Source organism: Maylandia zebra, linkage group LG16, assembly GCF_041146795.1.
Source record: "Maylandia zebra isolate NMK-2024a linkage group LG16, Mzebra_GT3a, whole genome shotgun sequence".
Classification (NCBI taxonomy): domain Eukaryota; kingdom Metazoa; phylum Chordata; class Actinopteri; order Cichliformes; family Cichlidae; genus Maylandia; species Maylandia zebra.
The window spans coordinates 29,889,941-29,906,347 of record NC_135182.1 but is presented as its reverse complement, the minus strand read 5'-3'; the positions used below and the strand labels follow the sequence as shown (position 1 = coordinate 29,906,347).

At 36.9% G+C, this 16,407-nt stretch overlaps 1 protein-coding gene across 3 annotated transcripts in view; it reads left to right on the top strand.

Annotated features, from left to right (window-relative positions):
• The window catches only part of LOC101465887 (inactive dipeptidyl peptidase 10), a 168,493-nt gene that overhangs the window by 117,392 nt on the left and 34,694 nt on the right, over nucleotides 1-16,407 (top strand). For all 3 annotated transcript variants that reach the window (XM_023152362.3, XM_004563080.4, XM_076875215.1), the window contains exons 6-7: nucleotides 11,525-11,577; nucleotides 11,846-11,927. In XM_023152362.3, the coding sequence (XP_023008130.2) occupies nucleotides 11,525-11,577; nucleotides 11,846-11,927 (135 nt within the window). The remainder of the gene's footprint in view (nucleotides 1-11,524; nucleotides 11,578-11,845; nucleotides 11,928-16,407) is intronic.

Below are 16,407 nucleotides of genomic sequence, written 5' to 3'. Positions count from 1 at the left end.
TTTTTTCTTTAGATTCCTTTCATTTAATCAACAAACAGAGTCTACCTGATGCTTTCATTCAAACACACTGTCATAGAATTAAACATAAAGAAAGAGCCAAGGCTGTTCTCAAGCATAAACATGCACCCAGTGTTTAATTGCCTAAACTATAAACATATACCTAAGAAAGAGAAAATTAAGGGTCATGGTTATTGGGCACCCCATATGATTTCACTATCATCAAATGCTTGTTAGAGTAGAAACCTGAAGCTCAGTCCTTGAAAATGTCTCATGGAGGACAATGAATGACTAACAGTGAGGTACAGATTTATTAGCACAATGAGAGATGTTGAAAGGAACGGAAAAAAGAACACACAATTATCAAGTCTAAAACAGCAACAAATGTTATGGGGATTTTGGCTTTCTTCCCTTTTCTTGTTTTTACAAAGTGGAAAGAAAAAGTCAAAGGGAAAAAGTCAGTCACCAGTAAATGTACTGATGAACATGACTGCATTACTAATTGTAGCCATCTGGATTTACCATAGAACTGCTCATCACATTAGTCCTCTCCTCTTGGCGACAGTGGGAACACACAGCTGGACTCCTTAGTTCTTCAGTCAAGGACTTCCAGCCAGACTCCAAGCTCTTGAGCAGGCTCCTTAAGCCTGACAGGACAGGGACTCAAGAGTGAGACCCGGCTAGCTTACAGTATATGACTAGCTGGAAACAAACTAAATATGCATCCCTGCACTTGAGGGCCTTGAAAGGGGTTGGCCACCATTCTTGGCTCTCTGCAATCAAGGCAGAGTGCCCACAAAAGCAGATACTTTATTTAGCCATAAATGATTTCCATACAGAATCTGCACATTTGTGAGTCTCTTCATCACCCTCCTTAAGCTCCTTATATTTCCTGACCAAATTCTGGACATGCCAATTATAATATTTGTATAGTCTATGTAAATATGTGCCAAGTGACCTTTTGCCAGGCATTGCAAGCAAATATTGTGTGGTGCAGCAGCAACAGCAGAAGAGTAATTATTTGAGCTGTGAATGTTTTTAATTTGGGTGACTTCAGTATAAATTTTTTTATGATTAGATGCCATGGAGATGGCACTTTGGGTACCATGAAGTCAGAAGTGAATTGTGACATATTTGAATTAAAACTATAATCTGATATTTAGGATCCCCTTATACTGGTATCATTACTAAACAAAGGCAAAGGTGTCATTAACCCTCCGGTTGTGTTCACCCCACCCCCTTACTTTAGTGTTCCCTGTCAAAATCGACTGGTCAGTTTTAACACCTCTTAAATTAACATAAGAAACATTTTTCAACACCAAATTCAGTTCAGTGGGTGGGTCAATGGGTCGTTCAGTGGGACATTCAGTGGGACATTCAGTGGGACATTCAGTGCGTTGTTCAGTAAATGTAGGTCTTTCATCAGGTTCACCTTCCAGCAGGACAACGACCCTAAACATAACCCAAACACAAAACATATCCATGTGTTAGAATGGCTCAGTCAAAGTCCAGATCTAAATCCAATCGAGAATCTGTGGCAAAATCTGAAAAATGCTGTTCACAAACGCTGTCCATCTAATCTGACTGAGCTGGAGCTGTTTTCCAAAGAAGAATGGGCAAGAATTTTAGTCTCTAGATGTGCAAAGCTGGTAGAGACAGACCCTAAAAGACTGGCAGCTATAATTGCAGCAAAAGGTGGTTCTACAAAGTACTGATTCAGGGGGCTGAATAATTACGCACACCCCACTTTTCAGTTATTTATTTGTAAAAAATGTTTGGAATCATGTATGATTTTCGTTCCACTTCTCACGTGTACACCACTTTGTATTGGTCTTTCACGTGGAATTCCAATAAAATTGATTCATGTTTGTGGCTGTAAAGTGACAAAATGTGGAAAAGTTCAAGGGGGCCGAACACTTTTACAAGCCACTGTATGTCAATTAAATTGTTTGTGGCATTTAAACTAAACTAAAAACAGAATGGAATGCAAACAACAAAGTAAGAAATGCAACGTAAATCTGCTTTTTGACATTTAAGCTGGAAAATTTCAAAATATCTTGCCTCAAGCACATTTTATTATCTGTGATATTTAGATTGTTAATTGCAGCAGGATAATTATAGTCTAACATACAAAAAAAATCACGATCCTGTACGAATTGACTAAATATTACAATGATCTTCACAGCCAATTCTGATTATTGTTATTGTTATTTGTTCGTTATTTGTAATTGTTATTTATAATATCCCATATGTGAATAAGAGGTTGGAGTCTGTGTACATGTTGTAAACATTAAAGTTTATAGAAAAAAAATGATAACATACATCCAACTCTTAAATAAGATCTGCGACAAAATTGTAAGAGTTGACTTTGGGTGAAAATCTGTGTACAGATACAAAGAAGAAAACTGTAAAACTGTAAAGCTCTCAGAGTTCCCACACTGTGCAGCTGAAGTTACAGCTATGAATTTTAATTACTGTTCTTCAAAGTGTTATAGAATCTGATTAAACCCACCTGAACCTGTGTGATTATCATCTTGAAAATGTAACATCTACGTTTCGGGACTTGCTGCTGAGATAAATTCAACTGAACTATCTGCCCTCTGATTGAGTTTGATTCTGGTTTGTGCTAATGTTTAACCACACCCATGTGTGCAGATTGGGTCACAATGTGCTCCTGTACCTTGACTTCCAAACGGAGTGTGGGTGTCAGTGTCACTGATGCAAAGAAGAAAACTGTGCATTACATTTGAATCTTTTTTCTGCACATGCACAAAGAGGAGATATATTTTTTAATTTTTACAACAGCTTCTTCTCTGTAGCAGTGAAAGCTTATTGTATGATATTAAAGAACAGATAACTAAAAAAAGCAAAGCTGAAATAACAATAAAAAATAATAGCTTTATTATAATACAACAGATTTATTTCCTGCTAGAGGAAATTTATAATTTTAAAACGAACGCGGATAAATTTCAACATCAGTAAGGCCCACAAATCTTTTCCACTATGCTTAACCTTTGTCTTACAGTGGTGCTTGACACACCACAAAACATAGTGTAATGGCACATTGGGACGGGCACACTTAACCCAAAGAGCAATCATTACCTACCCTCTCCAAATCATTTTAGTGCCTAAAACTAACCAGCAAGAGAAAGTAAAAATAGAAAGGGGTGAAAAGGAAAAAAAATCAACACTCTCAGCATGTTCTGGCAACCTGTCAGCTCAGTTAAAGGTGCAGGTCTGCCACCTCACATGAAGAGTCAAGCAACACCCGATATATAAGGAAAACATTATCATTTGAGGTGAGCGGAATAATGTCCAACTACCACATGTCCTTCACTGTGAATACAGATGCAAACACCCCCTCAACACTCAGTCCATAACTGCAACAAACAAACGTGCCAGTGTATGTTTGACTCTGCTGTTTAGTATAGTGACTGCAAGCATGTGCAATACTGCATGTATGCAGTATTGCTTATTGACTGATTATGTACTATATTCTTTTGGATGCTTAGATTTTTTTGTTTCTGCTCAGCAGTTTATCTCCAACGCACATTTCGCTCTGCTGATACCAAAAAATGATGGCAACCCTTCCTTTCACAGCCTCTGAATAACTATTTGCTTCATAAATATATGTAAATAATAGCATCTTGTTATGCAATTACTACTGTAATAAGAAGGCAGATCTGGAATGGAATGGAAATACAAGCACTGTATACTTGTGACCAGGTTAGTAACTCTTGTTTAATTACTTCCTACAAATTTAGGCATCAAGTTCTAGAAAGTTCCTCCCCTGTTACCAACATCTATATACAATATATTCTCTTCCTGAGTTTAGTTACTAGCCGCTATAATGATAACGGTAATGAGATTTCCAGGTAGCTCCCCAATAATACATAAAATTTTACCTCATATTTACTAGGTAACTCGTTCCTGTTAACTCAGTCAGTGATACCATGACAATGGAAGCACTTAATGCAGCAGCAGGTGGAGCTCCTAATCAAATTTAAATAATGTTTTTTACATCTTTTAACATTATCATTAAAGCAGAGATCATATTTCATGGTGTAAATAATACACTCTGAGGAACACTGTATGATAATGCTATTCATGAATCTTTAAATGAGTTCAGATTAATATAATAATATGCTTATAAAGCAATTATCTGGTTAAAAATCAGCATTGATGTGGAAAATTTCAATTTTTTCCACAAACAAATCCATAATTCAAATTTCCATTTGTCTGATCTCACTTCATCTCTGGAGGACTGCAGTTCCACTCTGACAGCAAACTGGCAAAAACAAGTGCATAACACAATAAACAGGGAACATTTTGTGATTAAAATAGTGCTTACTGTTAGCAGCAGAGTGCACCTGAGCCCATCAAACAGTCTTTTCTCCACAGTTCCTGTTGGTTTCTTCTTTTAGAAAAGAAGAGCAGCTGTGACTTTGTTATGCAGAAGAAACTGTGTGAATCTTTTATGGTGCTTGCAAGAAGTTATAATAGAAAATGGAACACTGTTCATTTATCGCACCGGAAAACTAATGCTGTGCCTGCATTCAAAAGCAGTGAAATTGCTTGTTGCAAATCACCTTACGTGTCTTTCCCCACTCTTCCATTCTGTAGGCTGCAGGAACATCTTGGTGTCGGTGAACTAAGCAGGCTTCATAATGAGCTCTGTGTGCTTGATGGGACTGACACAGAGATTTAGAGGTGCTATCTCCTCCTGAGATGGACGGAGTAGATGTGTTCATCATGAAAGTGACAGCCTGAATCTATGGAGAGTAATGGCATGCCCCCGCACCACTGTCTCCAGTTGTCTCGTGAATTTATCATAATCATACTCTCTCTCTCTCTGCTGTACTATACTGCTGCGTCAAAGGTTTCCATAGATTTCTGCCCATTTTTTTTTGGTTTTTTTAACGGTCAGCAGCCTTCTGACATTAAAAAAGGACATTTGTCAGAACTTGTACTGGTACATTTACTTTTTGAGCTGGTGATTTTTGCAGAGTATCGATTGCTTTTCATTAGGACGTGCATGTTAATGAAGTGTAGTGAGCAAAGAGTGCTAATTACCGCAGTCGTCCATTAGCAAAAGCATTGAGGAAAGTTGATCTCTGAAACTATGCAGAAATGCATTTGATGAGCCTCATTTGTCTTTTCCGCACTTGTTACTTTCAAATCAATAGTAAAAATGGCTCAGTACATCTCAGAACTACAAATGAACGTCTATCATCATGGAGAAAAACCGAACTGTCTTTCTTGTCGCATGGTCTTTGTTAGCACGTTTATAAAAACCTACAAGCTCGTCTGATTAGTGACTGTGTTTTGATGGTGTTTTTAGTAGCACAGCTGTTCAGAAGCCACCATGTGAACTATACTGCAAATGAGAATTGGCAGTCTAGATTTTTTTCAATATAGTTGCTTAACCCTTGCTTGAGAGTTTTTAAAAAGAATTTTAATGATTACAATGCAAATGCCTGTGGCAGTTGGAGGGCACTGTGCTACTTTGTTATTTACCATCTAACAAAGCTACCAAAAAGGAGAAGAAAAAAAAATAGTTTTGCACAAATTGGAGTGAAAATGTAATTTGTTCAAAATAACTGCTGCCTTAATCAAGCCAACTTTAGACTTTAGTTAAAGCTGACATTCCTCCTGAAATGTTAGGTTTTTCCTGTCTCTCCTAGATCTACCTTTCAGATAAAGGAGCATAGTGTTTCTCTGCTTTTAACAAGCAGCCAGATCGTCCTTGAGGCCTTTCATAGAGGCAAAAACAGAAGACGCCAAAGAGAAGGCGATCAGGTCACTGTGCTCCAAAAGCCTCCACCCTGCCTGACCCTTTCAGGCCTTTCAAAATAGTTAGACCTCACCAATGGATGGATCAACTCCCAAAAAAAAAAAATCAATCACAAGGTTAAAATACACCAGTCATACTGGAAATTAAAAAAAGGAAAAAACTGCACAGATTGTTCGATTTTGCACACTCAATATCTTCTAAAATACATTTGTGGGCTTTCCACAGCATGTAAGAACTGATATTTTGAACATTTTATACATCTTTTTAATTTTTAATTTCCAAGACATTTTCCTCATGTCTCTGCAAACCATATTAATGTACCAGTATCAGATACACAAGTTGTGACAGCATCAGGATGACTCAGGTATGAGAAAAGCATCAGTTAATTTTTTATGCTTTTTGTTAGTCTTGATTGAGCAGTAGACTCTACTACTGCGATATTCTAAGACAGCTAAAACGAATTATTCACAAGTGGCAAGTAACCCCAGTCTGCTGAGAAGACACTACCACACAGCACATTCAAACACCTCCCTGCTGTCTGAAACAGTCTCTCCAAACATCCTCCCAACTCATGTGTCACCCCTGGCTGACAGTCTTATCAGGGAGTCATCACAGAGCTGTCACCTATGAGGGGCGTCTCCTGAATGATGCTGACGTCTTTTTTGAAGAAGGGGAAGCTTCTTTTTTCCTTCTTGGGGAATTCTCTTTGGTAAAGAGAAGAGGAAAGTCCAAATTAAGAGTGAAGGCTGGTGGCTCCATATAACTGAGCTTTTACTGCAGGGAATGGAGGAGCTCTACAGCATTTATCACCCCTTGGGTGTGCATACTCTAATATTGTTATGCTAATGCTGCAACTGATTAGCATGCCGAGACACTGCAGTATTGGACCATTATCTCAGTGAATCCGAAATAAAATGCTCTGTGAGTGGATTTTCTCTGGTCATTTCTAAAATGCTGAATTGTGGAGCACTGAAAAGTGAAAAATATTTCTGATTTTCAAATGCATATATTATTATTATCAATTGAGTATTATTCCTGAGAGGGCTGTGCTTTATGCTTTTGTTATCTTCGATTATAAATGATCAATTAAAGATTATTCACACATTACATTCTGACACATTTATATTTGTAATGGCAGAATTGTCTTGCACAACTATATATCTGAAACCTTTAAATGGGAAATCAAGTAGTATTTATAGTATACATTGTGGGAAACGGACTATTGTTTTCCTTACAGCATTTTAGTTAAACTTCGCAGACTAATGACTAATGTCACACAGAGGGCTAGGATACTCTCTAGCACCATTACTACTGTACCACAAAGCAGAAAAGCAGATTCAAAACATGTACTAACAACTTCTGTCATGTGCTATCATCATAGGACAACGCTATTGCTTTGTGAGGACAAGCTGTCAGTTTGTGCATAGACTGTAGACAAAGGACCCAATTGCCGAATATTGCAGGTATAATATCAAACAAAAGGAAAGTCGGGCTGATCAAAGTTTCAAACAAGTTTCAAACATGATCCAAAAAGTCCAAACAGAGGCAAGGCAAGGCAAGGCAAGGCAAGTTTATTTGTATAGCACAATTCAACAACAAGGTGATTCAAAGTGCTTTACAGAGACATTAGAAACAAGAACAAATAAAAAGCATGATTTAAAATTGATTAAAACAAGCAAATAAACTAACTAACTAATTAACAAACAAACAAACAAACAAACAACAGTATATAAAATCAAAACAGATAAAATCAGAACAGTAGATAAAATCAGTAGTTAAATGTAAGTTTTGAAATTTAAGCTTAAAGTGTGGATTTGGTGCTTTATTCAAATGCAGCTGAGAACAGGTGAGTCTTCAACCTGGATTTAAATAAACTGAGTGTTTCAGCTGATCTGAGGCTTTCTGGGAGTTTGTTCCAGATATAAGGAGCATAAAAGCTGAATGCAGCTTCTCCGTGTCTGGTTCTGACTCTGGGAACTGATAAAAGACCGGATCCAGATGACCTGAGGGATCTGGATGGTTCATACTGGGTCAGGAGGTCATTGATGTATTTTGGTCCTAAACCATTCAGAGCTTTATAGGCCAGCATCAGAACTTTAAAGTCTATCCTCTGACGGACAGGCAGCCAGTGTAAGGACCTCAGAGCTGGACTGATGTGGTCCACTTTTTTGGTCTTAGTGAGGACTCGAGCAGCAGAGTTCTGAATGAGCTGTAGTTGTCTGACTGATTTTTTAGGTAGACCTGTAAAGATGCTGTTACAGTAATCAAGCCTACTAAAGATGAATGCATGGACTAGTTTTTCCAGGTCCTGTTGAGACATCAGATCTTTTATCCTTGAAATATTCTTGAGGTGATAGTAAGCTGACTTTGTTATTGTCTTAATGTGTTTTTCTAAGTTTAGGTCTGCATCCATCACTACACCCAAATTTCTCTCCTGGTTTGTGGTTTTTAGATGTATAGATTGAAGTTCTCTGGTGACCTGTAATCGTTTTTCTTTGGCGCCAAAGACTATTACCTCAGTTTTGTTTTTGTTTAGCTGGAGAAAATTGTGGTACAACCAGTCATTGATTTCCTCAATGCATTTACCAAGAGCCTGTACAGGGCCTCGGTCTCCTGGTGACATTGTGATATATATTTGTGTGTCATCTGCATAGCTGTGATAGTTTATTTTGTTGTTGTTTATAATCTGTGCCAGTGGGAGCATGTAGATGTTAAACAGAAGGGGTCCCAAGATGGAACCTTGGGGAACTCCACATGTGATACTTGTCTGCTCAGATGTGAAGTTACCTATTGATACAAAGTATTTTTCCACTGTCTGTATTCAGACATATGTCATTAAACACTTTGGTCAGAGCGGTTTCAGTGCTGTGGTTCTGTCTAAAACCTGACTGGAAGGCATTGTAGCAATTATTCTGTTTTAAGAAGTAACTGAGCTGTTGAGAAACTGCTTTTTCAATGATCTTACTTAAAAACGGGACATTTGAGATCGGCCTGTAGTTGTTCATTTGTGTCTTGTCAAGATTGTCCTTTTTCAGTATAGGTTTGATTACAGCAGTTTTTAGTGATTCTGGAAACACACCTGATAATAAAGAAAAGTTGACGATCTGTAACAGGTCTGACTCTAAAGTCTTTGAGACCTTTTTGAAAAAACTTGTTGGCAGGACATCTAAACAGCAGGAGGAGGAGTTCAGTTGACCTAAGATGTCCTCCAGGTCTTTGCTGTTAATAGGTTGAAACTGTTTCATGGTGTTTAAACAGTTTTTTGGTGGACACAGTACATATCCTGGATCTGCTGTTGATGTACCAATTGCTTGTCTAATTTTTTGGATTTTTTCAGTGAAGAATTTGGCAAAGTCATTGCAGGCCATGGTCGAATGAAGTTCAGCTGCCACTGACACAGGAGGGTTTGTTAGCCTGTCAACTGTAGAAAATAAGACCCGAGCATTATGGCTGTTTTTAGTGATGATGTCAGAGAAGTAGGACCTCCTTGCATTCCTCAGTTGTAAATTATAATTGTGAAGTTTCTCTTTATAAATGTCATAATGAACCTGGAGGTTTGTTTTTCTCCATCTGCGCTCAGCTTTCCTACAATCTCTTTTTTCATTTTTCACCAGTTTCTCCATGGAGACTTTTTCCTTCCAGAGATAACCTTCACCTTAATGGGAGCAATAGTGTCCATTACATTTAACATGTTAGCATTGAAACTATTGACGAGCTCATTGACTGACCCTCTGGGCAGGTCAGGTGTTAATGGGAAGACCTGGTTAAAAATTGCACTACTGTGTTCAGTTATACACCGTTTTGTGATCACTGTTGTTGATATATTTGTGTGGGCTGAGATTTTACTTTCAAAGAAAACACAGTAATGATCAGACAGGCCCACATCAGACACAGTAACCTTTGAAATGCTCAGGCCTTTGGAGATCAGTAGGTCAAGAGTGTGTCCTCTATTATGTGTGGCCTCTGTTACATGCTGAGTCAGCCCAAAGTTGCCCAGAGTGTTACTCAGGTCTTTAGTCCCTTTGTCCTGAGGGTTGTCCACATGAATGTTAAAATCCCCAGCAATAATTACACAGTCAAAAGACACAGTCAAAAGACACAGTCAGAGACATAAAAGATACCAGGAAAAGCAATTTACAAGAACATGCCACCAAACACTCAAGATTATATAACAAACACAATGACAATGGGCGCTTGGAGTACTGGATACAGGAAAGAAACCACACTAGATAAAGTCTTGATCAAAGTAAAACCAGAAAAACCTAAAAGACATAAAGCTAAACATGCATACAAGAAGATTTACACTAAACACGGAGACTGTGAGAAAACTAAATATGAGAGAGAAAAATAGAAGCTGAAGCTAAATAAACACTCAAAATACAAAATACAAAGTTGGCTATAACAGGCACCCAAAACTAAAGTGCAAACTAGACAGGAAAAGATATCACTATAATATAATATAATATAATATAATATAATATAATATAATATAATATAATATAATATAATATAATATAATATAATATAATATTTACAGCTTTTTGTGTTGTTTATTATTAGTTGATGATTCTGATGATTATGCTGAGGGAATGTCCTGTATTTGACCAATACATCCACTATAACCTAATCTTTATCCTTGTGGATAAATCATGTGTGGAATATGTCTACTTATTTATAAACTGTAAAATGTATAGAAGTACTATAAGTGCAAGTCTTCGGTCCCCAAAATCATCAAAGAAACATCAAATCAAATCATTCATTTCCCTCGGGATGAATAAAGTATTATCAATCAATCAGTCAATCAAAGTTCATTCTTCAGTTATTCAGTTTGTAACCTTCTTGTTTCGGTTTACTCTCACTGCTTTCAAATATTTCCTCAGTTTTCCATCCTCTCTTAGTTTTTGTCAGATTTTAAGTTTTTATTTACTAGACGTATCAGATTACTTCAATACAAATCTATTCCAGAGACCAATTTGTTGTTTTCATATTTTTTTAAATGGCAATTGTCAGGCTTAAGTGCCACTAATGCAATCCAATCACAGCTGTTGCCCCAGAGTGTCAGCTGCATTGTGTGATAAAGTACTCTCATCATAGGTTCTATGACAGAAGAGTAAAGCATTGTTACCATTTCACTGTAATTTATCTAAAACTGGAAACCATCCTGTGTTATTCCTGTCACTGTCCAATTAAATACAGAGAATTTGAGGCTGCACAAGTATCACAGGTCTACAGATGAAGCAGAAGCACACTGATGAAAAGTAAATAATTTTTTTAAACTGCAGCTATATCCTTTATATAAACAATAACTAGTTGTCAACCCTTGGAAAACAAAATTAGCAGCATTTTATGTGAAAAAAATTCTAGTACATTCAGACTTCTCTCTTGCTTCAATAGAAAGCCAAAATGTTTCATTAACTTGTGTTCTCTTTTGTGAATGAAAGCAGAATTACCAATTAAAAGAACTAAAGCACTACCCTGCAATCAACAGTTCAGCTGCCATATCCCATTGGAGACTATAGTTTCCTCACCAAATTGAAATGGTTGCATGTGTGTCTTATTTGCACATAAACAGCATATCACACTGTTATTAGCAGTCTCCAAGAGAATAAAGACGACTAAAATACCATGAAAAATGTCAAAAATATTTTGTGGTGTGTTTTCTACATTAGTCTCAGAATGTGAATTTGCTGACATTTGCTGAAAAATTTTTTTGTTTGTGTGTTTTATTTTTAGGTCTACCAGCACTCTTTCCTGGCATCATACCTCCTCTACAATCTATACACAAGGTAAGGAAACATAGAAATAAATCCTAAATAATATAATGGGATGATTTCTTTTTCAGTTGACCATCCTTTAAGAGCACCAGTGTCACACATCTTAGGACAAAAATGTCAGCATGCTAGCTTTAACAGATGAATATAATCTTATATAATATAGGTTAAAAGTTAAACTGATAGTGCAGAGCTAATGTTCACCTCACTGAGATTTCAATGACAGTGTGTCAGTGATTGCTAGACTGATTTTGTGATACTTTTATCATTACCATTACATCAGGGAGGTGCGGGAGCTCAATCCTCCAGAGGTGTCTGACTCAGTGCTCCAGTTTGCTTCATGGGGTGTTCGGGGTCAACAACTGGTAAGTGACTGTAGAGCTTTATAAAGGTCACTAAATCTTAAAACAACCATGCTTGAATTATATTCTTAAGCTTTTATTGATTCAGTGGTTAGTTTACCTCAGGATTTATTCCCTTGGTTTCCATAGGCTTTCCTGGATGCTTGGTTTATAGGTTGTCACATTAGCTAAAGCAAAGCTGCTCTTCCTGAAGTCCACCAAAAATTTAAAATGTAATGTTGATGTAAAACTGTTGTTAAAGGGTTTTATACACAGCCCCACACTTTCAGAGGCTCAAAAAAGACTGAATAACTGATTGATGAGCAGTTTTGTTATTCACTGAAGCTCTCAATATGAGGTCCACAGGAATGTCAAGGCAAGTTAGAGATGCAATCACTGGGACAAAGAAACTTTAAACAAATCTGTCACAGAGATAAAATCAAGAATCTGGTTCATTCTTTAAAACAAGAAATGGACACAACAAGGACCCCTTCACAACATCTAACTGAGTGAAGAGCATTCTTGTGCATCGTTTTCTGTCTACAGTCCAGAGATACTTTTATGAATGGAAATACAAAAGGCTCCAAAACACCGGATAAACTCAGAAACAATAAGGCAAGATTAGAATGTGCCAGAGAACATCTGAAAGAGCCTGCAGAGTTCAGAAAGAGAAAACAATCCTTGGAGAAATGAAACCAAGATGAATTTGTATCAGAATGACAGCAAGATAAAAGTATGGACAAGGAAAGATAAGCAAAGCAAAGCAAAGGCTTCAAACTGGACACATTCAAAACCAATCCATTATTCAACATCTATTTAACCACTGATTGCAACCCGTTAAATGTAACTTATCACACTGCATTTATTTGGTATGCATCTCTTCCTCAGCCATTGCAGCACAGATCATTCCAGCCCATAATTCTTTTCATCTCATAAATATTACAGTTAAACAAATGCATGCAAAATATTCACAATAAAATCCTGCCTCTGGATATGAAAAACAATGCATAAATAAATCATCCTTGAAGAGTCAGAAATCATAAACTATATAAAATGTAATTTGATATACAAGTTTAAGCTTTTCCAGTGACCACCCAGACTGCAAATGAGCTATATCCCATCCCATCATGAATTTCTTAACATTGCTTTAGGCTTCAGGCATTTAGAAATAATTGAGACACAAATCAATTGTCAAGCTAAAAAAGCAAAAGCAAACATAATGTCATTCATTTTCAATCAGAAATGAAAAAGATTTTTTTTGCATCTCCATTTAGAATTGTTGCTTTTAGATCATTATGAAGTCAAAGTTTCGATAAGTCATTATAGGAAAAAAAAACACTGTAATTGGCTTGTTTTTCTCATTTTTCTCTGTGAAGTCTAGCCCCAGTGCAATCAAAATATTTAGTATTTTGGTGTTTATTTTTGTATTTATTTATTTATATCAAAAGCTAACTAACATTTTTTAACATTTTTCCCAACAAGTCAATTTTGCCTTCTTCAAATGTATATAGTTATGATTATTACTAATGATGACATAGATCTCAGAGGGTCAAACTGTTAATATTTGTGGATTCAAAGATGCAATAAAAGCTATTCAGTTCAGAATGCAAAAAAACAAAAAAAAAGAAAACAAAAGAAAAAGAAAAAAAAAACTAGAAATCCAAACCCACACACTAAATAATGCAAAGTATCGAGCACCATGGGAAGGACACAGATGCTTCACAGATGGACAGAAATAAAGACCTGGACTAAAGGGAAGGATAGCATTATACACACACATACGCACACACTGAGGAGGACCGAGTGAGAATCTGGAAGGAAAGCAGGCATGGTTGAAGATAATCAAGACAATAGCAGGGAAAAAGTAAAAGTCAAACACGAGAGACAGCAGCAAACTATCAAAGCAAAGCAGGAAGTGGTCACAAAGAGAAGGAAACTCACACAAAATAAAATATAGAAGAACACTGGACAGGCAAGAGTGATGTAAATCTTCTTATTATTTCATGAATCATGTTTTACAGGGTTAAGACATAAGATTAGGACAAAGATCCAAAATATAATCAACACAAGAATTAACCCTCAAAAAATAACAGCCAATGCTTCAAATACTGGAATACAGAAACCCAAACTCGAATCTATTAACTAAGCATTCAAATCCTAAACCATCAGGACCAGAATATAAACTAGTTTTTGATATTTTATACATCACACGATGATGCAATCAGTGGAGAAAGTGATCAGCAAAAGAACTCAAAGATCTGTGAACAGAATGAGATGGAGCCCAGGCCTTTATGCATGCACAAAGGTTTGAAATTTTTCTTTGCTCAGCAGGGAGAAAAAACAAAACAAAATCCTGAATAAAGATTGTTTGTGACTTGAGAGAACAGACAAACTACTATGAGGTGCCGTAAGGGACATTATTACTGAAACGCTCTCACACACACTACTGAAATTTTAGCTCTCACACACACTACTGAAATTTTAGCTCTCACACACACTACTGAAACGCTCTCACACACACTACTGAAACGCTCTCACACACACTACTGAAATTTTAGCTCTCACACACACTACTGAAACGCTCTCACACACACTACTGAAACGCTCTCACACACACTACTGAAATTTTAGCTCTCACACACACTACTGAAACGCTCTCACACACACTACTGAAACGCTCTCACACACACTACTGAAATTTTAGCTCTCACACACACTACTGAAACGCTCTCACACACACTACTGAAACGCTCTCACACACACTACTGAAACGCTCTCACACACACTACTGAAACGCTCTCACACACACAACTGAAATTTTAGCTCTCACACACACTACTGAAACGCTCTCACACACACTACTGAAACGCTCTCACACACACTACTGAAATTTTAGCTCTCACACACACAACTGAAATGCTCTCACACACACTACTGAAACGCTCTCACACACACTACTGAAACGCTCTCACACACACTACTGAAACGCTCTCACACACACTACTGAAACGCTCTCACACACACTACTGAAATTTTAGCTCTCACACACACTACTGAAACGCTCTCACACACACTACTGAAATTTTAGCTCTCACACACACTACTGAAACGCTCTCACACACACTACTGAAACGCTCTCACACACACTACTGAAATTTTAGCTCTCACACACACAACTGAAACGCTCTCACACACACAACTGAAACGCTCTCACACACACTACTGAAATTTTAGCTCTCACACGCACTACTGAAACGCTCTCACACACACTACTGAAACGCTCTCACACACACTACTGAAATTTTAGCTCTCACACACACTACTGAAACGCTCTCACACACACTACTGAAACGCTCTCACACACACTACTGAAACGCTCTCACACACACTACTGAAATTTTAGCTCTCACGCACACTACTGAAACGCTCTCACACACACAACTGAAACGCTCTCACACACACTACTGAAACGCTCTCACACACACCACTGAAACCAGAGGCATTTCTGCTGAACAGGAAGTTGTTTCCTGACAAGGAAACTGATGGAAAAAGTGGTATATTTCAAAACACTACAAGGATTTCTACTCAGCAACCTGCTAGTACAGCAGTCCCCAACCTTTTTTGCGCCACGTAAACAATATAAAAATAAAAAAACGATAAATACCATGAAAACCATAAATAGAAATGTGTTCGAATTTTTGTGGAGGAATAAAACCCATTACATAGAAAGATCTCAGCTTGTGAAGGGATACAATAAAGGTGGTATCAAAACTCCAGAATTGGAATTTATGGTTGGCACCCTTAGAATTAAATGGTTAAAATCTTGTCTGTCACAGCCAGACTCTACTTAGCTCCACATCCCATGATTCTTGTTTAATAAAATAGTATACAGGATTAGAATTTATTCGAAATGTGATTTTGCGGCAAATAAAATCCCCATAAAGATATCAAACTTTATAAAACAGACGTTGCATTTTTGGGAAAATGAGATTTACCCACAACTTCTCCCCATAATTCAACCTTATGGAATAATAGGGTAATAACACTTAATCAAAAATCAATTTTCAAGAGTGACTGGTTTGAACAAAAATATTATATTCATAACAGATTTGTTGGATGATAACGGTGTCATTCTAAGTTACACAGACTTTTCAGAAAAATATTGTCTAAACTGTTCTCAAAGAGAATATAACAAATTTTGTGAACTGGTCCCACTGCCTCTGCTTCATTTGATTAAAATTTTTATGATATACAATAATTTCTCATCAGTGCTCCCAAATTTATTGCTAGGGCAATGTCAGCTGTTTGATAAAAATGCAATAAGAAATTTGTTAGTAGTTTCTTCAAAGACAAAATATTTCATAGTTACAACAGAATGGTTACATGGCATGGTTCTAATTTAGTTATTTCATATACACTGGATAAAGCATACTAAAAATTTATGAAATAGCCTATTCTACCTAAAGTTAAAGAAACACACTTTAAACAAAACTAATACTGTGGC